The 25,082-nt window shown below is 29.3% G+C and overlaps 2 protein-coding genes across 5 annotated transcripts; one reads left to right on the plus strand and one right to left on the minus strand.

Moving 5' to 3' along the window:
* Positions 1-4,318: 4,318 nt before the first annotated feature.
* LOC123292508 (H/ACA ribonucleoprotein complex subunit 4) lies at positions 4,319-11,769 on the minus strand. Its single transcript, XM_044873221.1, has 8 exons — positions 11,615-11,769; positions 10,397-10,539; positions 10,114-10,330; positions 7,558-7,812; positions 7,216-7,490; positions 5,978-6,321; positions 5,022-5,097; positions 4,319-4,788 (listed from the first exon to the last, which is right to left on the minus strand). Exons 1-8 carry the CDS (start codon positions 11,622-11,624, stop codon positions 4,567-4,569), a joined length of 1,542 nt encoding a protein of 513 aa, XP_044729156.1. The 5' UTR covers positions 11,625-11,769; the 3' UTR covers positions 4,319-4,566.
* Positions 11,770-15,250: 3,481 nt separating this feature from the next.
* On the plus strand, positions 15,251-24,165 carry LOC123292428 (senecionine N-oxygenase-like). 4 transcript variants are annotated; one of them, XM_044873082.1, is made up of 7 exons: positions 15,251-15,275; positions 15,617-15,837; positions 16,213-16,351; positions 17,071-17,370; positions 17,792-17,942; positions 18,054-18,217; positions 22,621-24,165. In XM_044873082.1, exons 2-7 carry the CDS (start codon positions 15,650-15,652, stop codon positions 22,948-22,950), a joined length of 1,272 nt encoding a protein of 423 aa, XP_044729017.1. In that variant the 5' UTR covers positions 15,251-15,275; positions 15,617-15,649; the 3' UTR covers positions 22,951-24,165. The 4 variants fall into 4 exon arrangements, with proteins under 4 accessions (XP_044729017.1, XP_044729018.1, XP_044729016.1 ...); XM_044873083.1 differs by lacking the exon at positions 15,251-15,275 and adding an exon at positions 15,485-15,503; XM_044873081.1 differs by lacking the exon at positions 15,251-15,275 and having other exon boundaries at positions 15,597-15,837.
* The last annotated feature ends 917 nt before the right edge of the window (positions 24,166-25,082 follow it).

The raw sequence follows: 25,082 nt of genomic DNA on the forward strand, positions 1-25,082 counted from the left end.
ATCACAGAGAATTATTTTCGAAATCGTTTTCATATCCAACACGTCGAACCACATTATCAGATTTCCGTAGTAATAATGCTGCTAATAAACAAAAGAACGAGGATAATAACTCACAAGAAGTAAATACGAGAAAACGTAAAGTTATTGATTTAATTGCAAATGTTGTTGATTCGAAAATACCGAATAAACCAATTGATAAAGCAGAAATTACACAATTATTACGGAAATATCCACGATTAAATGATCATTATTCGCCGTCGTTTTATGAGGATGATGCTGCTATACATATAACAGATAGAATTAAAGGTAAAAGACGCATGCAACGCTATTCAGATGTATCCGATGAAATTCCAAATAAGCGATTGTTAGGAAAATTTCAACACATATAAATTTTCAATTTAATCTAAAGTATTTTGACATCGACCAATTTTGATTTATGCTTTTTCATTTGACGCTGGACGCCCATAAAAAAAGTTCATGGAGTAAAACTTCTGATATTTGACGCTAGCATCTATTTTATGTCAATTGACGATCAAATTAAGCGTCAATGAAAAGTTATTTTGAAGCGATAAACTAACCTCGCTTTGAAGCGAGTAATAATTTGTTAATTCTAATATTTTACATGTGAATTAATATCAGAAGAAAAATCAATTAACAAAATATAGAGCCAATCCAAAATTGCTTTGATAATTTCTATAGAAACTCATTGTCTCCCGTATTAAAATATATACGGGGTGTCCCAAAAGTATGGAAACTCCCAGTTAATTTGGCCATGATATCTCCTAGTTTTTATAAGTCAGGATTGTTTCTCTTGACTTAGAGTTTAATATGAAAAATATTCTGCTCTAACCAAATCCGCTATAAAAACTAGAGGTTGCCATTTGAAAAATTGATTTTTGATTCGCTTTAGCTTTAATGTTATGTTCAAGGTCAAATCGGATGCAAAGTCACCATTGGATTCCCCATGGAAAATATGTCGGATATGGTGGTTATGCAGGGGTTACCATTGCAAAAATAACTTTGACTTTGGAATGGTCTTGTAGATCAAGGTCAAGATCATATTTTTACGTAAAATTTTCCGCTCTTTTCAAATCTGAAATAAATAGTGGGGATTTCCATTTGACAAATCGATTCTTTTGTTTGCTGTTTGCTTTAAGATTATGTTCAAAGTCAAATCTAAGGGCATCATTGGATTTCCCGCTTACTCTGCTGTATATATAAAGAAAATCTTGAATTTCTAAAAAATATATTTTTCTTATAGTAGTTAAGTTTGACCAGGCCAGAAGTAAATCAAGAATCGTGTTAATTGACGATATTTTTTTTAAAATTGAAACTCGGAATCGGGAGTAATAATTCCTTTTCCCTCTATTTGATTTAAGAAACTCTCAATAAATTTCCTATTCTTACTTTTTTTTTTTTGTAAATGTCCAGTTTTTTTTTGTGCTATTTTCTTTCCGACATAGATATTTTATATTTTAATGCGGGAGACGAAAATGAACCATTCGTTCTTATTAATTATTAAAACACGAAGATTATCGAACACAATCTAGCATCATAACTCGTTGATGTAAAGAGTAAAAATTTAATATTGTATTTGTTAGATTAAGATTTAGTTGGAGCTGACGTTAAAGCTGAGAACAAAAAAAGATTTACCATATAATAACGTTTTCAATAATTTCTCAACCCAGAAAGAATTTTATGTTAGTTTGGGGTCTGGCATCTATTTAGTTTCTTAATATGTGTGTTTAATAATAATTTTTCATGTTTTCAGAATAATAATCACTAAAAATATAGGATTTAGTTATAATTATTGTAAAATATAGATACTCGAATTTAATTGTAAACAAATTTTTTACGAATAAAAACGATAATTTATAATATATATTTTCTTGTACTAATAGCTCGTGAGACAGCGTTATTAGTAGTTATTTTATACCGAATTATTTTTATTTTAATGGATAATAATTGAACGATAATTTCGAGTTAATGAGTTTAGGCGCGAGAGGTTAGAAAAAACAAATGTACAAGTAAGACGTCATTATATTTTTCTAACTACGATTTACAGTCTGCTTTTTGAAATTCGAGTAAAACAGTAAAAACATGTATTATCAATATCTCGCAGGAAAATAACATTTTGTTCGAGTTACAAAGTCTAAATATTTCGAGATACTGCGTATTTAAGGATTCAGCAGAACGGAATGGCATTTTTTTTACTCACTGATGAGATTACGACTTAACGAGGTTCCACTGTACTAACGCATAAAGTAAACATCAAAAATTACGGTACGGTGGGTGGGATTTTTTTTTCGTCAGTATTTTTGAAAAAAATTAGTATATTTTTAATTAAATTTCTTCAGAAATAAAAAGTTGTTAGCTTTATTAAAAGCAAAGATCAAATCGTCAACTAGTCAATCCTGCATTCCCCTCTCCATGAAAACTAGAATGAAAATGCAACGCTGTCTCATGATGTGTACAGTTAGTCGCATATAAGATGAAGACACCCTCATATTTTCGTTATTTATAGGAATATCTTTTTGAAATTTGGCAGTTATACTCTCTAACCATCTTTGACGCTAAGTAAAATATTAAGAATTGGACCTATTTCTCAATTTGTAGTAGGCTGAGTTTAAAGTTGTGATTTCGGTTATGTGTCTTAAAAAATGTGACCCATCATCCTGTATAACTGTGCACAATTTCAAATCGATATTCCTATAAATAACGAAAATGTGAGGGTGTCTCATCATAAATGCGACACACTGTATAGTTAATATAATTTTTTTTTTATAAATTATAAATTTAAATATTTATATAGTTTTGTTGTATTTTTCAAATTTTAACCACGACATGAGAGCACCCGCTGTATTTTAAACATCTTCAACAGTAGTGCTCTCACGCCTTAGCAATCTACATTAAAGTAAATACTGTGCATACTATTTGATGTGCAGAATTATGTTTTTTTTTTGTATTCATATTTAATTTAGGCAAAATTATACTAAAAATCATCATAATTAAAGGTTCAAATATGTCAAACCATAGCGACTAATAAATGTACTCCGCTAGGGGCACGATATTGATCGTGATAGATCTTTCATCACGTTAACACGCAGCTAAAAATCTTTGTTTCGTACGCGGACGAGTTTGATATATTTTAAAGCTAATATTAAGTTAACATTGTATATAAATGACAAATATTAATAAATTCGTATTTATTATAATTATTAATTTTCTTTGGTACCTTCTATTCTCTCAAAAATAAATAGCTGTACTTAATAGCAACACACTAAAAGTCCCCGTACATATTCATTTGTTATCCATCACCATATAGCCCAGAAAAATTAGACAAAAAACAGTCGATCATCTTGAAAAAATCCAAACGAAGCCTTGTCACCAGGATAATCATTCTTTATAAATGATTGTGTGCCATCCATACTATATTTTTTGGGTTTTAATGGTTGTGTATTAAATTAAATCACTTTCCAGTTTCCTCCTTTAAGGTTGTAAAAAAGGATTTGAGGGTATTTAAAAAATTAAACACATTTTCAATTTTTCAACTTATATTTTCTTAATTATCTAACCTCGTACATATTAACAGTACCTCCAGTACTTACAAATAAATTTTCGTATTATTAATTAATTAATGTATCCATAATCTTATACAAAAAAAAAATTACACTGTTTTGTACAAAAATAATCAACAATAAGGCTACGACTACACGTGCAAAAAATGTAATCAGTAGCAAGCAGTAAAGTGAGACATGCATTTTCGGTCAAAAATTAATTTTTAAAGGCTCCCATGACACGAAAGCACCTATTGTTGAACACAAAAAAAAGGACGAATTATTCTGTACTTCTTAATAACTGCTCCTTCTTCCCTATTCTTCATTAAAAAAACTTTTAAAATGGTTAAATTCAAAAAAATGATTAGTTAACTTTAATTAACGAACCCATATAACAAGGCCCAGAAACTCTTATGCTAAGCTATAAGCGTATGTTGCTGAATTTACGGGGCCTATCTGAGCGGAGTCCAATCATTGGTCTTTGCGTAGTTTGTACTGCGCATCGGGCTGTCTTTCTCTCGGACGAAAGAGAAAGCGATGTTTACACAATTGAAATTGTTTTTAATCACTTTCAATTAATTGAAAACAAAAGACAGACTGGTGCGCAATAAAAAGTACGCAACGGCCAAGGATTAGATCTCGCCCAGATAGGCGCCTTTTTTTTCGTGCTTTAGTTAAAAGACTTTTCCATTTTCACCTTCAGATTCACTTAGGATGTGTAAAACAAAATCCACTACAATTAAGATAACTGAGGTAGTTTCTTTTTTATTTAAATACTGTCTCTATTTACTGCTTACTGCCAACATATTGGTCCCGCGTCTAGCCTTAGCCTGAATCAAAAAGAGTCATTTAAAATAAAATCAATTCATTCTTGATTACAAACGAAGTCAAAACATCAAATAAAAAATAATGTTTTTGTTTTTTTTTTAAAGTTAATTCTTAGTAGGATAAAAAAATGTTTGTTTTTCTTTTGGATTCGTTCAAACCTCTTAAAATTTATAAATTCAAATTATTCATCATCTTGTTTTTTATCCTTTTTCTTCTTCTTTTTCTTTTCTTTTGTTACCGTTTCACCACTTTCATCCATCACCTCTGTTTTAACTTGAACGATTTCTGATTCTTGTTCATCATCTGTCTTTCGTTTCTTCTTCTTCTTTTTCTTTTCTTTGTGTTCAACATCTACTTCCATGGTTGTATCTACTTCAGTTGCCGTACTGTCACTTATTCGTCGCTATAAAAAAAATTTATTAAATTAAATCACAATCGTTTAATGTTTCTGAAAGTTATACAAAGAAGCTAATAAGCTTTTGAAAGCTCCGATATAATTCTAATCGAGTAAATATATCTATTTGAAACGTCTGGAACAATTTGATAATAACAAAAAATGACATATTTTTAGCTCGCGTTATTTTAAAATTGGCTTCCATTTTCAAATTAACAAAAAGTTTTTTATTTAATACAAACCTTTCTTGAAATTTCATCTTCTTGGCCATTTTCTGGTTCTACCTTAATATTGGTTGCTGATTTCTCTGTCTTGACGCTGCAAATTAAAATTTGCACAAATTTTAATCAAGGGTGATTTACTCTTAAATTTGTACACCCTGTATATATGTAATATATATCAAGATATAACTAAGTTTAATCCCAAGTTTGTAACGCTTAAAAATATTGATGCTACCAACAAAATTTTGTTGTAGGAGTTAAAATCATCAAGTCTATTTCCGGTTGTTTGTCTGGCTGTCTCACTGTCAACACGATAATTTAAAAACGAAAAGAGATATCAAGTTGCAATTTTTATAGCGTTGTTAGGACGTAAAAAGTAAGGTTGAGTTCGTAAATGAGCAACATAGGTCAATTGGGTCTTGTAAATCGTCAGAGATAGAACAAAAATTTAAATGTAAAAAATGTTCTTTATACAAAAATAAATAACTTTTGTTTGAAACACTTCTTCGTAAAAGTCACTGTTAACCCGTGAGGGCTCAAATTAACACAAAATTTTGGTGTCCATTTTCTCCTATAAAAGTAGGGAAATTTGTAGATAGCTTCAACTAGCGGTTTTTTGAAACAGTCCCGAAAAACGAAAAGAAATTCTAGAAAAACTTCAGAAAATTTTCATAAAGTAAATAACTGGCGACCTAAAGGTCGACATAAATGTGTTACTTTTTTTAACGTTTCTAATTTATTCCTCCATCTAAGAGTGGCCTTTTTTAAGATACCCTCAGAAACAGCTTGCAGTTTGCAAATGAAACTCCCAGATACCTATTGATGCTTGTGTCGGTAGCCGTGTGCCATTTCTAATTAGAGCGTCAACTTCATAATTTCTGGAATGCCCTTGTGTTCCATTTAACGATGTTCGATAATCCTCTATTAACTTTGAATAATAAGTTTGGATAAAATTGTTTGAAAAAAACATTACGTACCTATAATCTACATATCCAGTTAACCATTCTTTCGGTGTATTTTCATTTGGCTTTCCATGTTTATCCAGTTGTCCTTTACTAATTAATTGTTTTTTCATAGAAGCTTTTGGTCCTAATCCCCATTTTCTTGGATATGTATCACGTTCCATAATAACTCTCTTAATTTTTGCAACAATACCATGATCACAGCTAGCAATTGTTGCTGTCGTCATTAAAGCGACTGCAAGTGCAACTGCTTCACCTTTTGTTGTAACAATTACGATTTCCTCATTTAATTCAATATTATCATCGTAACGTAATACTCCAGGTAACATTATTTTAGCACCATAGCATACAGCATTCACCTAGAAATTCGTTAATTTGAATTCATTAATTACTTCTCTATGGTTAGACATCCATTTGACACGTAAGAGGAACAGTCACGGGAAGAGTTTGATCTAAAAAGGTAGCTTTTATTTAATATGCGCGTGCATGGTTATTTAAAACAAACGTTAGTATGTTTTCACGGTTTTTTTTTATTTTTGACAAAGTTGCGCTCGTCGCTCGAGATCACAAAATTGGATTATTCATTGGGACACAATCATAAACAAGTTTGCTAAAAATCAGAACTACCGGATTTGAAGTTAGCTGTGATGTATGAACTTACGCCGATAAATTTTGCAAGGCTTTATCTGGGAAAGTATTTTGTCTACAGAGTCCATTCTCGGCGCATATTGTAGCAAATTTAGTCTACTTTAAAAACGCTCGAAAAAGATTTTATCAAAAAACTAGTCCTTTAAGGTTATAATCGCTAAATTCCGAAATTTCCACGGATTTTTCGATTTTTGACAAGGTTGCGTTCGGCGCTCGAGGTCACAAACTTGGATTATTCATTGAAATAGCATCATAAACAATTCTGCAAAAACTCAGAACTACCGGATTTTTATTTTTACTGATGCAGACTACCCCATACTTTCAAACGACAAGGTTGCTGTATTATATTATTATTCTCAAAAAACTGATTTTTGCTACCTTTGACCTTGAATATCTAAACACGCTGACACGTAACCACATGTGACTTTTGATACTACATTTGTACTATCAAAATAAACGTTTCTACAAGCTTATTCCTTTAGATTTCGAGGTGAAACCCAAAGATGATTGGATTATTAAACCTTTTTCCTCTATGAAAACTTTTCTTTAAAGAGTTCTAAAAAAATTTTAAATGTGTGACAAAAAAATAAACTTAAAATACGTACCGCACTATCTTTCATTATAATTCGTTTATGTTTAACTAAAAGGCCTTCTAACGGTTGAACAACTCTTCTAAGATAACTTTCATCTTTGTGATTTTCATATAACCATTGAGCATCTAAAATATCATGCATTGTTGACATTGAATCTCTTTCTGATTGTATACCGGATCGAGAACGACGCAATTCTAACATTTGTCCACCAACACCGAGCATTAAACCTAAATGTACGCACATAGTTCTGATGTACGAGCCAGCTTCGCAACTAACCCAAAATACACCTAAAATTGATTCAATTTAAAAATTAATAAAAAAAACGGGAGAGGGCATGTTAAATCGAATACAAACCTATGTTCCTTTCTGGATCAAAATCTAAAAGTTTACTTTCATAGACACTTCGAACACGTAATTGTCGTTTTACAGCCGATATTAATGGTGGTCTTTGAAATAAGGCTCCACGTAATTTTTCTAATCCTTGGAGAACTTTCACCGATCCACCTTCAACTGATGAATGTAATTTGAATACACTAACGTACTCTTTTCCAGCTGCTTGTTGAGATTTAACTAATCTAGTTGCTCGGTCAATGCATACGATTAGACATCCTAAATCAGGAAAAAACTCATGAAATAAAAGGGTTCCGTAGAATGAATTTGTGACATAACAATTCAGGAAAATTAAACATTGATATCATTAAGGTTGTGGTCTATGGGCATACTATCAGAAAATTCTAATTTTTATATCCTGTATATATGAAATATATATATATATATATATCAATGTATACTAATTTTAGTCACAAGTTTGTAAAGCTTAGAAATATTGACCAAACAAACAAAAATTTAGGTATGGATGTTCATAAAATCACTAGGATCAATCAATAAACAACTTTTGTTTGAAACAATTTTTCATAAACATCACCGTTTATTCATGAAGGCGCAAATTAAGACAAAACTCTGGTGTCCGTTTTCTCCAAAACTACAAAAGATAAGGAGTTGAAAATTTGCAGGTAGCTTCAAAAAGTGGTCTTGTGAATTCTTGAAAACACTTTCTAGAAAATAATTTCCGAAAGCAAAAATAATAGCGGCTGAACGGTAAACAGTAATGTTTACGTTGTCTGGAACAAAAGTTGTTTATTTTTTTAAAGGAACATTTTTGGAAGAAGCCGACAAAATCATAGAAGCCACTCAGCCGCTATTTGTTTTGGTTTTCGGAAATTTTTTTCGTTTTTCAAGAATTCACAAGACCACCAGTTGAAGCTACCTGCAAATTTGCCAACTATCTATCTTTTATAATGGATACCAAAACTTTGTTCTGATTTGCGCCCCCCACGATTAAACAGTAATGTTTACGAAAAAATGTTTCTAACGAAAGTTCTTTTTTTTTTTTTTTAAGGCACATTTTTTACATTTAAAAAATTTTGCTTTTGTTCTATTTCTAACGGTTTAAAGGTAGTTGTTGGCCATTACTCAAACTCACTTTTTACGTCCTGAGCACTTAGTATACCTTGTATACCTTGTATACCTAAACTTAGTATACCTTGATATATATTCCATATATACAAGGTATAAAGAGAGACAACAAATAGGGAATATTAATGTATTTTTTTTATATTTTTAATTCATTGTTTACACCGTTATAACAAAGTAAAAAATATAAATACTGCTTAAAAATGCTGTATTTAAGTATACAAAAATATTAAAAATACATTATAATTTTGAGATATTTAAACGCAGTCTTTTGGCGCTCTTTGTGGATGGCGTATAAGTACGTGATCTGTCAATTGGTGACAGTTCAATGTATAATTTACACTTTAAAAAAATAAATTTACAGCACAGAATTTACACTTGTTATCATTAAGTTTTCTAATAAAAAGCCGTAGAATAATAGAAATCAATGTATTACTTGGTAATACCATACAAAATATAAGTAATTAATACTATACAGTATGTCAACAAATTTGACAAGCCAATACTATGATGTCACGTCCGTATAAAAATTTGAATTTCCGTTTTAGAAATTTTTAAATGCCCTCACTGAATTTGTACTTTTATTAATTAATTTTAAGTAATTAAAAAGGTATTAATTACTAAAATAATGGTAAAGTTGAAATGTCCCGCCAATAAAGTTACGGAAGAAAAATATTTGAACCAAATTTAAATTTCATGAATATTTCCTATTTTATAAGTATTTTTTTTTTTGCGAAATAAAATCGAAAGATCATACAAAAAATTGTGATTTGGAAAAAGCATTGATAAAAATTCCTTGTCAGTTATATAATATCTGATAATATTGAATAATCCAGTTTGTGGTCAGAATATAAAACAAGAGAAACTCCTCACGGTTAGATAGGAAAATAGCTTCCTGTGTAACTTTTTCAAACCGCCTCCCAAAAAGTTCTTCGGATCGTTCTGATCAAAAGCTCTCACGGTCACAAATTTTTTTAACGAGTAGTTTTCGAGCTATAGGCGATCAAAGCTGCGCATATATTATAGTTATAGCATATGACTAGGAAAAAGGCTTTCTATAAAACTTTGTGTCCTCGAGACCTTTTAATCAGAACCATCTGAAGGACATTTCGGGGCGGTTTGAAAAAGTCTCACGGAAATAAATTTTCCTATCATTTATTTTTTTTTTTTTTTAAAAACTCTGTCAATTCAGTTTTTTCTTGTAGCTCTCCATTAAATTACATATCAAACAAATAAAAAATCAAAATCGATCCATCTGATTAGGAGCTACGATGCCACAAACTTATAATACCCCTTTTTTCGATTCGAGCGTTAAAAATGGTAGCAAAATATGTAAAAAAAAAAAATGTATGCTAAAATGCACTAATTTTGTTTTTTGGTTTAAAATCGTTTGGCTATTTTCTCGTGTTTAAAAGAAAACAGTTCATGATAAAATACCTGAAGTCTTAGGATCTAATGTTCCAGAATGACCAGTTTTTTCAACCTTTAATATACGCTTGATCCATGCGACAACTTCATGACTGGATGGATTCGATGGTTTATCCAAATTGATGAAACCAGCTTTAATGTATTCACTTATATTACGTTTTAATGGTGACGCTCCAAACGGTAATGGTGTGTAATGATTTGTACGGACATTTAGGCGATCGAAGTACTGGAATATAAAATTTATTAATCATTAAAATATTATTTTTTTTAAGATAATTTAATAAATATTTACTTTTAACAGAAGTGGCCATTTTGATGTATCCAATGGAACAACTTTCTCAGATGTTTCAATTTGAAAATCTTGCGATGTCTGAATATCAGCTAAACTTTTTTCTCCTTTACTTTTCTTCTTCTTTTTTTCCTTAAATGGTTCTCCTAAAAATTACAGTAAATTAATTACAATTATTTACATGATAAAAGGGCATTGTAAAAATATAACAAAGAGTATGGTTTCAAAAAGATACAAGGATTGAAAAATCTCACTTCTGGTTAGACCCTTAGCTCCATAGGCTTTATTTTTCAAGCTTTTGTTTACGTATGACTTAAGAATGTATGAAGGTTGTTGCCTGATTATTATATAAATGACTTCAAAAGTAAGCAAATTTAATATTGTTTTTATGGTAAAACGATTGATGGATGATATGTTTTCATAGATTTTTCCAAAAATAGTCGGTGGAAATTAAAAAAAGTTAAAACTTTAATAAATTATTGAAAACAAATAAAAACCCGTTCTGCCCGACTAATTAAGGATGTATGAGTACGATAGTGGGAACACAAATTTAAAAAATGTATATTTTCAATTTTGGTGGTGAATTATGTGTGAACTTGACAATATAAAACGAAAAGTAAGAATAAAACTTTTCGATATCTTGAGTAATTTTTAAAATATTGAAAATTTTGTTTAATTGATTTAGTTTTCGATATTTCGAAAAGCAAGGCAGTTATCGAAAAATTTGTATTCTTATTTTTCGTCTACATTCATGAAGTTATAATGAAATTCATTATCAAAGCAAGCTCGTACTAGCTTAAGTACGAGATTTGAGTGATAAAAGTCTTGTTTTGGAGCAATCTTGTTTACAAACATTCCGGTCTAGGACTTGATGTAGTATATTTGGAATCGAAAAAGCTACAAAACTTAAAAGAATTTTTAATAAACAACATTCTTAATATATTTCAAGGTGTCGAAAACCATCATTTTAATTAATATTTTTGAATACTAGTTTAAGTATGTAAAAAATTATCTTATATGATAAAAACATGCAGAAATTTAAAAATCATAATTCATATTAAATAAACAAGACTTTTTTATCCGGCTCACATGCAAGATACAACACTTTAATTATTGTTTTTTTTGCTAGATTTAAATTAAACTTTAATACTTTATTTTAAATATTATATATATAAGAAATTAATAATATTAAAATCTATAATAATAAAGAAATTTCTTTACCTAAATCCATATTAATTTGTTTCAAAAATAATTACAGAACAAGCACGTGGTACAAATATATGTATTTTGTAGATACTCTTCAATGTTTCACGTTTTTTAAAATATTTAACATTTTATTTTAGGTTAGAAATGTGCTTCCACAAAACGATGCAAGTATCGACGCCAAGAATTATTTCGAATATTTAACACCAATGGGTAAGTTCGACACCTACTTTTTAAAACAAAAATAAAATACGAAGATAACGAACAGAGCTAATTGTTTATAAACCATGTGTATTCAGAGATGTTGATAATTGTTGAAATTAATGTGTTTAAAATAAATTTTTATTTAAAGAAATTTTCTTCTATTTCTTAGGGTTTCAAAAAATGATCAATTTTTATACTATGCATATATGTAATATGCAAGGTATACTAAGTTTAGTCCCAAGTTTGTAACGCATAAAAATATTGATGCTACGAACAAAATTTTGGTATAGGTGTTCATAAAATCACCTAATTAGTCCATTTCCGACTGTCCGTCCGTCCACCCGTCCGTCCGTCTGTGGGCACGATAACTCAAAAACGAAAAAAGATATCAAGCTGAAATTTTTACAGCGTACTCAGGACTTAAAACATCAGGTCGAGTTCGTAAATGAGCAACATAGGTCAATTGGGACTTGACTTATGGGTCCGTAGGACCCATCTTGTAAACCGTTAGAGATAGAACAAAAGTTTAAATGTAAAAAATGTTTCTTATCAAAAAATAAACAACTTTTGTTGGAAACATTTTTTCACAAAGATCACTGTTAACCCGCGAGGGCGCAAATTAGGCGTAAATTGTATGGTATGTAGGTATTATATGGGAATATCACTTATGAATGTGTGACATGTATGTATGTATAATGTGATAGAGTAATCAATACTTTCTATGCATGGTATTTCAACAATTAACTCAGTCAATTATTTGTTTTCACTTGTTTTTAATTAGTTTATTCATCCCTAAGCTCGATGTATGACGTTATTAAAGTCTTGATTTCTAGTAGTTTAAGAAAAGGTATAAGGTCGGTCTTCACCCATTTGATAACCAGATGACACATATTTTTATGAAATTTTATTGATTTATAATAAACACGACTTTGTTATAGATCTATCGAAAAGTGTTTATGACTATTTTTAATTAAATAATTAATTTTAATTAAACCTATACCATTATTTTCGAAATTTTATTTTCTTTAAATTTCTTCTGGTACCAATTTCGATTTTTATCTGTTTATACGGTATGGACAGACCTACACCGATCTGTTAACCATAATCGATATTGGTATCAGACGGAAAATTATTTAATTACGAAAATAATGGTATAGGATTAGTGAAAAATTAAACCGAACCTTCATGGAAAAAACAAATTAAAATTAATTTAAATAAAAATAGCCATAAACAAGCTATCATATTCATAGACTTGTTTATAAATCAATAAAATTTCACAAAAATATGTCTCATCTGGTTATCAGATGGGCGAAAGTATAAAACACACTAATAAAAATTTAGTTCGAATTCATCACATATATTTTAATTTTATCGTGGTAATTGACGCATCCCAGACGATTATGTAAAACTTAACAAATAATTATCAGGAATACGTGAACCAAAATTTGTGTCTTATCACCAATACTTATATAATATTTGATATCATTTTGGAATATTTCAGTGTCAGTCTACATTTATTTATTAAGTCTTTGGGTTTACGTGACATATGTAGTTAAAACTTAAAATCATAAACTTATATGCTGGCGATCTATTTGATTTTAACTTAATGACAAAAGACAAAAATAAATGATTTTTATGCTTTAGTTCTTATTAATAAATTAAAATAGCTAATAATAATTAAAATAATTAATAAAAAATTTCAATTATTGAAGATACTCTGAAAATGGAATTTGTTGAAATCAAACAGGAAAAATTATCATTTGATTTGAAACAAGAAATTGAAGATGTATTACCTATCAAAACAGAATTAACAGATAATGCTGAGAATATCGAAAGAATAAAAAGTTATGTTTTTAATACAAGTTTTACACAGAAGTTAGCATTGATTTTACTAATTTAATAAACATATTCAAATGTAATGTTTGTGATAAAATATTTACAGGTAATTTCGTACAACCATATTTTCAAATTTGTGTAAGATAAGTTAGATTTACTTATAATTTTATACGCTACCGTGTGTTTAGCGTGAGTTTCATGTTAAGTTAATTTGGAGTAGATTAATTAATGTGAAAATAATATTATTTAAATTTTTTTATTATCTAAGGCAAATTTAATTGTTTTTCTCTGTGATTGTGTTAACTGAGCCACGAAAAGATAAAAAACTTACATAAATCTGTTCATGTTGATATGCTAACGTGAGACTCGACACGCTAAACAAAAGATAGTATCCGTATAACGTCCTTATTCCTTATAAAAAATAAACAACTTTTGTTTGAAACATTTAGTCGCAAACATCACTGTTTACTTGCGAGGGCGTAAATTAGGATAAAACTTGTTTTTAAACTTTTCTAATTTATTTAAAATAATGCAAGCACTGATATTCAAAACTTTCTCTACAAGGTATTTCTATAACTAACTCAATCAATTGTTTGTTCTCACTTGTTTATAACCGACTTCAAACAAAAAAGGAGGAGGTTCTCAATTTGACTGTATTTTTATTTATTTATTTATTTTTATTTTTGTTACCTCAGAAACTTCGACTGAATGAACCGATTTTAATGATTCTTTTTCTATTTGAAAGCTGGTGCTTCCCGTGTGGTCCAGTTCTGACAATGGCATTTATGAGAAAACCATATAAATCTATGCATTAAGTATGTGCGCGACAAATGGACGAATAACTCAATATTATGCCAACTGATTTCGATGATTCTTTTTTAGTGACAAATTAGTTTGTGTACTTCAGATTCACTAAAAATAAAAAAAAACTTTTAAAAAAAGGAAAACCGACTTCAAAAGCAAAAACTATTCCAAAATAAATTAATATGCACTAAAAAGTAAAAAATAACGATAATATAATGTTGTTACAATTATTGTTATTTTTGGAGTCGGTATCAGCCAAACTAACAACTGTGACAGAACAGTTTGCTACATTAGCTTGGTTGACACCGACTCCAAAAATAACAATAATTGTAACAAAATGATATCGTTATTTTTTACTTTTTAGTGCATATTAATTTGTTTTGGAATAGTTTTTGCTTTTGAAGTCGGTTTTTGTTTTTGAAAGTTTTTTTTTTGTATTATTGTCTTTAAAGAGTGCTTTTGACAGATAATTTCTTTCATTATTAGTATAATTATAATTTTGATGGAAACGCAAGCATAACCCAGCGGTGGGGATGGTAGTGGGAGCTATTAGATCTTCTTAATCAATCTATATTTTTATTATATCAGACCTAAATATTTTATTTTACATAAAACGCTTAGAGAATCTTTTTTATTTAAAATATTAAACATTGAACAAAACTATATCATAAATTTGACCTTTTGGATACGTCACCCTAACCTCCCAAATGAAAATAATAAAATTATGTAAATAATATCAAATAATTGTAATTTTAATAAAAATTATTCAATTTCATATCAAATTTGTTTTATTTTATTACTAAGTATATTCTGTAGTTAATTTTATTGTAGTTCTGTAGGTATTTTTAACTGACAATGAGTAAATTAATTAATTTGTAAATAATTAATAAGCAAAATTAAAATTAAATTATAATACATAGTTTCGAAATTAAACTATTATAATAATAATTAAATAATTTCAAAATGTTATTGACCATGTAACATAATAGTAAATTCCGATAAGATAACTAAAAATTTTACAAAGAAATTCGGAGAACATTTTAATAGTTTCGCATAAAACAAGGTCAATTATCTTTTAAAAAAAATAAGATTTATCTTATCATTAAATTCATTCAGAAATCATAAATTTAAAAAAATAATACTTGAGACTGAAACATTACTCTCTTTTTTATTTAGATCTTTTTATGATTTAAAGAAAATTCCATAACAATGCACATAGCAATTATTGGAGCGGGAGCAGCAGGCTTATCTGCAATTCGCCATACAATTCAAGCGAATTTCGAATGTACAGCTTTCGAACAAACTGGTGAAATTGGTGGAACATGGGTGTACAGGGATGAAGTTGGTGTTGATCGATTTGGGATTCCAGTTCACACGAGTATGTATGAAGGATTAAGGTAAATTTATTAATAATACAGTAGAACCTCGATAGTTCGAACCTCAAGGGAAATGCGAAAATTTTGACTAATAAGTAGTTTGAGATACAGATGATTTAATTTCTAAAATGTCGACTTAGAAAGGCGCGATTATATTTTAGTTACTGCGACGTCATTATATTTTACTAACTACGACTTACAGAGTCTGCTTTTTGAAATTCGAGTTATAGAGTAGGTATATATTATCAATACCTCGCAGGGAAATAACATTTTGTTCGAGTTAAAAAGTCTAAATAATTAGAGACACCACGTATTTAGGACTTAAGGAGGTTCGATTTATCGAAGTTTCACTGTATGATAATTGATTAATTATTGATACTAATAATTATTTCACAGGACTAATTTACCAAAAGAAGTTATGGGATTTCCAGATTTTCCAATGAAAGATGGTGATATATCGTATTTACCTCAACAAGATGTTTTAAATTTCTTAGAAAATTTTGCACAAACATTCGATCTTTACAAACATATTAAGGTAGATTAACATAAAGGTACATTCATATTATGACAATTGACATAATGTGAACATACCTTAAGAATTTAGATTATCATATTTTCTGAAATTTATAAAAATAAATGTCAATATACCGAGCTAAAGTTACTAATCTTTGGCTGATGTCTAACTTAATTGGATATAATGACAACAAAATGCAAATTTTGATGAGAACTGAAGCCCTGCAGCATTTCAAAATAATTAATGTTAAAGATGTAACCTCATGATGACACTTGACGCTGGCTTTGAGAATCAAGGTTCTACCTATCTGAAAAAAATAGTATTATGTCCAGCATTAATCGTCAGTGTAAATTGTAAAAATGAGCGACAAAAAAGTTTATTAATATCGAAAATCGATATTTCGAGATATTCATACTAAATACAATTCCCTAACCTAATTTTATTAAAACAGTTTGTAATAATAAATAGTTGAATATAAATTTATTTAGATAAGTACTGTCAAAATCATTTCTGAGAATAAAAAGCTAAACTAGGTTTAGCTTTTTACGATGTGACGCTGCTAAGTTTTTTTCCAGATGGCAGCAGGGCTTAAACGGACCACATTGACTAATTTGACGCTCAAACTCAGCTTCAAGCGTCAACATGAAAATACACCTTAACAATTTGAAAAAAATCTTATTTATTTAACAATAGAAAATACAAAAATTGTAAAACATAATTGTTCAAATTTAAAATTTCAGTTTTATAATCATGTAAAATCAATAAAACCAATAGAAAATAATCGATGGGAATTAACATCCATAAATCTACAAACAAAAGAAATAACAGTTTACCAGTTTGATGCAGTTATGGTGTGTAACGGCCATTATCATAAACCTCGTTATGCACAGTTGGATGGAATCGAAAAGTTTAAAGGAATCCAAAAACATAGTCATGATTATAGAAAAGCGAAAGAGTTTCAAGATCAACGAGTCGTTATCATTGGTGCTGGACCATCAGGTGTTGATCTTGCTTATCATATTAGCAAAGCAGCTAAAAAGGTTTGTCCATGAAATGTAATCGCGAGTTAAAAAATTATTCCGCAAAAGTTGTGTTTAAAATAATTGATCTTTAAAAAATATTTCTTTTTTAACCCCGGAACTAAAAAAAGTGTGTCTATCTGTCTGTCTATCTGTGGCATCATGGCTAAACGGATGAACCGATTTTGATTTGTTTTTTTTTTTGTTTGAAAGGTAATTTAATGGAGAATGTTCTTAGCTATATTTTAAGTGCGAGTTTAGGGTTCCGTATTAGAAAAAACTAAAAAATAGGCGATGATCTTCAAAATCGGTTCAGTTTGGAAAACACTTTAAGGAAGAAGGTAATTTTATGGGGAGTGTTCTTAAATATGTTTCAAATGCGATTTTAGGGTTCGGTAAAATTTGTCGGGGTTTTTTTAAATTTTGTAAATTTCACTTATAGGTAATATTAAGTCATCATTTAAAAGATCCAATTGAAACACAATTTCCAGAACACGTTATACAACTGCCTGATATTAAAGAAGTTAAAGAATATAGCGTCATTTTTAAAGATGGAAGCGAAGAAGAAATTGATGTTATATTCTATTGCACGGGTAACTTTTTTATTACATAGTAAATCGAAAGTAAAATGTTTATTGCTATACGCTTAGACAAACTGACTTTAGAAAATTGAAAATTAATTGTGTATAAAATATCTTTTCTAGGATATGAATATAGTTTTCCATTTTTGAGTGAAGAATGTGGAATTATTGTTGATGACAATTATGTACAACCGTTATATAAGCATTTAATTAACATTGAACATCCAACAATGGCAATCGTTGGTTTGCCTTTTTATGTTTGCGCCTTCATAATGTTTGATTTACAGGTAATTTTTAATAATAAAAATTACAAATTAAGGCAGAGCTACAAGAAGCAGTATCCTACGGGTAAAAAATTTGTAGAATTAAGTGTTCACATCGGCTATGCAATGAAAAGTACACAAAAAAGGGTTATATAGGCAGATGGTAGACCAAGAATATATATGTTAAGGACATGAAACTTTCTATGCCGAGCTATAAGCACCCTTGGTTGAATTTAAGGCGCTATCAGGGCGGGATTTAGTCATCGGTTGTTGCGTACTTTGTGGGCGCATTAGGCTGTCTTAGTGAAATTGAAATTTTTCTATTGATTGAAAACAAAAGACAAGAAATTGAAAAAAAAGACAGCCTGATGCGCAGTACACTCGCCAAGATAGCGCCTTTTTTCCTGCTACCCACTCCACGCTAGAATTACGTTCTTAATATATATGTTCTTGTGGTACACTTAATTCTCTATAGACTAAAATAGTTCTACGTCATCATATTTGTTTGTCCTTTTCTGTTTCCATATTCCTTATCTCATACATTGTAACACAAACACAAAAATAAATCCTATATTACAATGTTTGAGACAAGGAATTTGAGAGCAAAAACAGAAAAGGCTAGGAACTATTTTGATATATTTCTTTCTACTCGTGGGAATTGACTTTGCATGATCCATTGTGTTATTTTTATAAAATGTTATCAATACTAATATCATAAATTGTTTTAACGTCATGTCAGCTAGAGGATCTAAAAATTATTAAAAACAAGGTTTGAGTTTTAGAAGAAGCATAGATTTCGAAACTAAGATTATTGAAACAATAGGTCCATTATTGAAGCCAAATTTAGTACATTAATAATTGTACTGCTTTCGATAAATGTTATAGATAAAATTGATTGTTTTGCTTTTTATTAGGAAGATCTTTATTTGTGTATGAAATGTTATGTTTATTGGTTGTGTTGTTTTACCTTTTGTGATAAGCTTGATGAGTTCGTATTTAACATTTTCATTTGCTCATGTTTTCCAACTACATCATTATTATCATTTATTAACTTTTCAATCAAAAAATCATACAGGATAGTGCAGGGCATAAAGGAGCTGCCACTGGCAAAATTAAATCGGCTTTTAAAAGAATACGAATATACAGGATGGATCACTTTAATCTATAATGGCTAATAGCTCTTTTTGTAGTTAACCAATCAAAAGCTAACTTAAACAAAAGTTCTGACATCAGATTAGACTTAGTTCTTCGGGTTTCATAGCCAATTTAGGTCTTAAACAGTAAGAGATAGAATAACATTTTAAATTAGAAATTGATCTCCTCATGAAAAATTAACAATTTTTGTTTAAAACATTTTTTCGAAAAACGTTAGCTTTCGGAGGAAATGCGACTTAAAATATGTCATTATTGCGTTTAATCGAAAGAAAACACGCTAACTACGGAAAAAATGCTTTAACCAAAAGTTGTCAAGAGCAATTCGCCAGTGTACAGAACTTACAATTATTATCGATAAACTTTAAGCGTATTTTCTTTCGATGAAATGCAATAATGACATATTTTTAAGCCACTTTTCTTCCAAAAACTAACGTTTATTGAAAAAATGTTTTGAACAAAAATTGTTACTTTTTTAGAAACTAAGTTGCCTATTAAAGCATTCCGAAGAACTAGGTCCAATCTGATGACAGAATATGATGTCCTCCATCAAACTCTGCAACTTTTGTTTAGTTTTTTTTTGATTGGTTAACTACAAAACGAGATATTTAGATGTATAAATTAATAGGTCCACCCTGTATGTGCTATTAAGAAAATCGTCTTGTGTTGTCCAAACTAATATTTGAAACTGCTGTGAACCACTAATATTTATTGTGTCCATATGGGAAAATAAAACAAAACCTCAGAATAAAAAAAAACTATTAAATTGAAATTTTACTTTGTAGGTACGATTTTTCCTAAAAATATTGTTAGGTAATTTATCGTTGCCATCTAAAGAAGAAATGAATAAAGATAGGTTAAAAGAAATGCAAAAACGTTGGGATATCGGTTTTACAAAACGTCAAGCTCATATGATGGGTCCATTACAAAATCAATATTATGATGATTTAACTGAAACAGGTGGCTTTGAGAAAGTTCCAATTGTTTTTACGAATTTACATAATGAAAGTAGTGAACGTTTTCTTAAGGATTTAATACATTTTCGTGACGATTCATATAAAATTGTTGACGATTCGAATTTTATTCAAACTATGTTTGGTTTTTAAATTATTAATAAATCACATATTTTCTAGTCATTAATAACAATCTATTTTATTAACTAGCGCCTACTGGAAGCTATAATACAGTGTGTTACATTTAAGATGAAGGCACCCTCATATTTTCGTTATTTATAGGAATATCGATTTGAAATTTTGCACATGCATACAGAGTGATAGGTAGGTAACATTTTTTTAAGATATTTAACCGAAATCAGAAATAAAAACTCTCAGCCTACTACAAATTGGCAAATAGGGCCGATTCTTAATATTTTGCCTAGAAAATCGAAAAAAACTACTAGAAAAGTTGCTTAGAATATTTTTTTATATATATTTTCCGATTTTCAGGACAAAATTCACATTTTTAATTTTTTCATTATTTTGGTCTTTACTGAAAATTATTACAAGTTTATTGAAATATTTGAATACGTATGAGTATATTAAATTATCAATTTATCCAGTTTTTAGATTCTATAGCACACTAGTTATAAAATTTAAAAATGAATTTTATAACTAGTGTTCTATGGAATGTAAAAACTAGACAAATTGATAATTTAATAGTGTTATGTATTCAAATAATTCAATAAACTTAGTAATAATTTTGAAGTAAAAAACCAAAATAATTAAAAATTCGAAATTTATCCTGCAAATCAGTATATGGGTATAAAAAAATATTAATCTAATCAACTTTTTCTAATAGTTTTTTTTTCGGAGTCTAACCATCTCTGACCCACCACCCTGTGTGACTGTGCAAAATTTCAAATCGATATTTCTATAAATAACGAAAACATGAGGGTGTCTTCATCTTAAATGCGATACACTGTATATCTTTTACTACAGAATTATTTTAGTAATATTGTTTTTAATATAAACAAAACCAGGAAAACATAATCACTGCCATATTATTTTTTAGCTTATAGCCCTGGAGTCCGTAAAACTACACGGCACTTACACGAATTTCGAAATTTCGCATATGAATCAATAATATTTAACGATAGGTACAATATGGACTAGGTGTGCCAGGGTTTATCCTGTCAAATATTTTTTGCCAGGATTTTCTTTTTTTTTTTACTGGTGTGGCAGATATTTTGGTCAAGTTTTGAGCTGTCACACCGAGATATTTCAAAAGTAGAACTCAAAAACAACAAATTACAAAAAAAGTAATTCCGCGATAAGGGTAAAATTTTATTGGCTTTATATACCTATTAAAAATCGGTGTGACAAATTTTCGTGAAAATAGATAAAATTTGCAATAAAATGGTCTCTTTCTCTTCTATGAAAGTGCAAAATACTTGTAATTATAAAAAATATAAAAAATATTTCTGCCAGGATAAACCCTGGCGCACCTAGTCCATATTGTACCTATCGTTAAATAGTATTGATTCATATGCGAAATTTCGAAATCCGTGTAAGTGTAGTTTTACTGTCACGGGCTCCCCGCTTAATTATAACTCATGCTATTATTACCAAATACATTCATACTTTCAGCTTGTTTGATTTTTTATTTAAGTATAATATATTATTATTAGCTAAAATTATTCATCCACTAGCCGAATATGGGCATTCAGTTGCGATTTTTATACGTTGGCACTGTAGTCTATAGATACTCCGTAATCGACGTTATGTATTACTACAACCCTGGTGAAAAAAATATTTGAAGAAAGAATAATTCTTTGGAAACTCTGAAAAGTCTAAGGAACTCTGAATTTCTCAACGTTTTTGCGCTGTCTAATTCAGAGTTATCAGGACTTATTCAGTCTAAATTAGAGAGTTTATAAGAACTTTCTTCTGCAAATATTTTTTCCTCCAGGGCAATTGTTTTAATCGTTAGTCCATGGTTAAGCAACTAGTTTAAAAATTTGCTAAAGAAGGTATTTCATCATTATCAATCCATAAAAACTATGCTTACGTTAGAGTTTAATTTATACTATTAGTCCTGCCTCGGTTGGATCTTAAAGCAGCAAAATGAAGACATAATTTGTCAGAAATTCAGAAGATTTATTGTTTGAAAAGTTGTCATTAAGTCTGTAGTATGGATTAGATTTAAAAGAGGTGAAAAAAGAACTTTAGATTTAAGCTTCAGAGTGTTTGTAATCCAAGTTGAAAAACAATGGATCATTTTAAGCTCCAATCACCGTAGAAACCTTATTATGATTTCATTACGTACTTTTTTTTAAGGTACGATTTTTTCTAAAATATTTAACAAATCCTAAAGATTTTCCTACAAAACAAGAAATGATGGAAGATACTCAAAAAGATATTGAGCAAAGGCGAGCTCGTGGTTTAACGGCACGATATTATCATTCATTAGGTACTGTACAGGATAAATATTTTAAAACGTTAACTGATTTGATTGGAATGGAAGAAACACCACCAGTAATATTTAAAATTTACAAAGACCGTGCTCAAAGAAGTAAAACTTATTTACAATACTATCGTGGTGATAATTATTGTGTACTCAATAGCGAGAAATTCACTGTAAGTCGAAGTACAACCAAAATATTTTAGGAAATTATTGTAAATATGGCTAAATGTTACCATGGTCTATCAAAAATGAAATTCCATGCAGGTAGTAAAAATATTATTTTATTTTTATTCAGAAAACAAAACAGAGCCGACGTAAAGCATGGGCTACGTCGACCTCGCGGTCGACGTAGCCCTCGAAAAAATTAAACCTCTATATCCGGGATTCGTTCTTTCGATTTTTTCGTAATAGTTACCTCTATAACTGACACAGCGAATTAATTTTATGTGCATTAACCTTTGTAACTGAGAACTGAGATAACATTGTTTTGTTTGTTTACTTACTTATTATTATTCTACCTGCAAATTCCGCACTTAACTAATTTTGAGCCTCAATGACCTTCAGTTAGTTAGTTTTACTTTCTATCATATGGATGTTAATTTGAAAAATGACGAAACGAAGGCTCAAAACGTTATCAGTACGTGAAAAACTTCTGAAAATCTGTTTATGAAAATGGGAAGACACGCGATGAAGTCTGTTTCGAATTTAATGTGCCAAAATCTACTTTGTGTAGAATAATTCATAATAAAGATAAAATTCAATCACAATGTCCTGAAGGGCAAGCAAAACTAAAACATGTACGTTTATCAGAATATCTTGAATTGGAACAGTGTTTGCTAACATGGGTCAAACAACTTCGTAAAAAAAACGTTCCGGTAAATGGACCGATGATTTCGCTCGAAGGCTCGGAACCCTTTGTAAATGAGACAGATATTTATTTATACCTGTATATCTGAGACACTGGGTAAGTGGAATATACAATACCATCTATAAGTGAGTCTTTGTAGGTCCTTTGATGTTTCACTTAACCAGGTTGCACTGTAATTTTAGTAATATCACTTAGAATAGTTCAAATTTTGCATTTATTTTGACTTAGAGTGTACATAAACCCGCGTTATCCTTTTGTTTTTGTTTAGTCTAGCAACATTTGCTCACTTGCTGGCATTGCGTTATTATCACGGGAAATACCTGCCTGTAAAAATTGTGTATCATATCAGGCGAGAAATATAGTGCGTCAAAAGAGGGCTTCGCAAAAAAATATTTTTCCCACGTCAAATTTAGCTCTTGCCCCGCCACTGGAAGAAAAGTATTTTTGATGGACCAAGTTTTTAAGTGTACATTTGTATACTTTTCTGTTAAAGTGTTATTTTCGTTAATAAATACGTTTAATAACATTTTATTATGTTTGAAAAAATGTAAACTGAATAAATTTTAAATAAATAATATTGTTTTTCAAAAAAAAGAACTTTTTATTTTACCTTCACTGTAGAACTGGTGCAATATGACAAAGAATATGACTGTTTATTACTTCCATGTCTGCAATATACGTTTTCCGAGCATTTTTTATGTTTCTTATAGTCGATATGTCTTTTTAATTTTCAATGGAGGGTGGGGGGTAGCAACCATCCTCCTCCCGTGCGCAGAGACTTGAGAGATAAAATTTCTAAAAGAAATTTAATGACAAGGGAATTTAGGAATCGAATGCAAACCGATAAAAATAAAAATCAAACTAAAATAAATTATCTGAAAATTAAATATATTTAAAAAAAAAACCATTTTAAAGAAAAATTGCCTTTGATTGATTTATTTTTTTTTTATATCTAGCAGTCACACAATAAATTTATAATTTATTGACTTAAAATGTAAATAAAAATTCTTGCATATAATACTTGACTGGAATCAATTTGCAATTTTTCTATTTACAATCGTTAATTGAAACAAAACAAACTATCAACTTAAATCTATCACAGGAATTTGACATAGTAAAAAAAGAAAAACAAACAAACAGTTCTCAAAATTTACTTATTACAGTTTGGCAAACAAAAAAAAGTCTTTCTAAAATGTTAAAAAGGAATTATCTTAATGAATCAATTTTTTTCCCGAAAATGTTTGTATAAAATCTTTAAAACACGTAAAAAATTTTTATTATCTCCTCTCTTTTTATTCTTTTATTTTTGAGAGATCAGGAAAAAGATTCATTAATCTCATAAATTGTTTTCTTCGATCTTTGATCCCATGTTTGCTTCATAAAGCGTTTATTAACCCTTCCAAAATTAAAAATTAGGTAAACAAAATTTTTTTTTAATAAGTCAAAGTATATTTTTATCTCAAAATG

Source organism: Chrysoperla carnea, chromosome 2 (genome assembly GCF_905475395.1).
Source record: "Chrysoperla carnea chromosome 2, inChrCarn1.1, whole genome shotgun sequence".
In the NCBI taxonomy this organism is placed as follows: Eukaryota; Metazoa; Arthropoda; class Insecta; order Neuroptera; family Chrysopidae; genus Chrysoperla; species Chrysoperla carnea.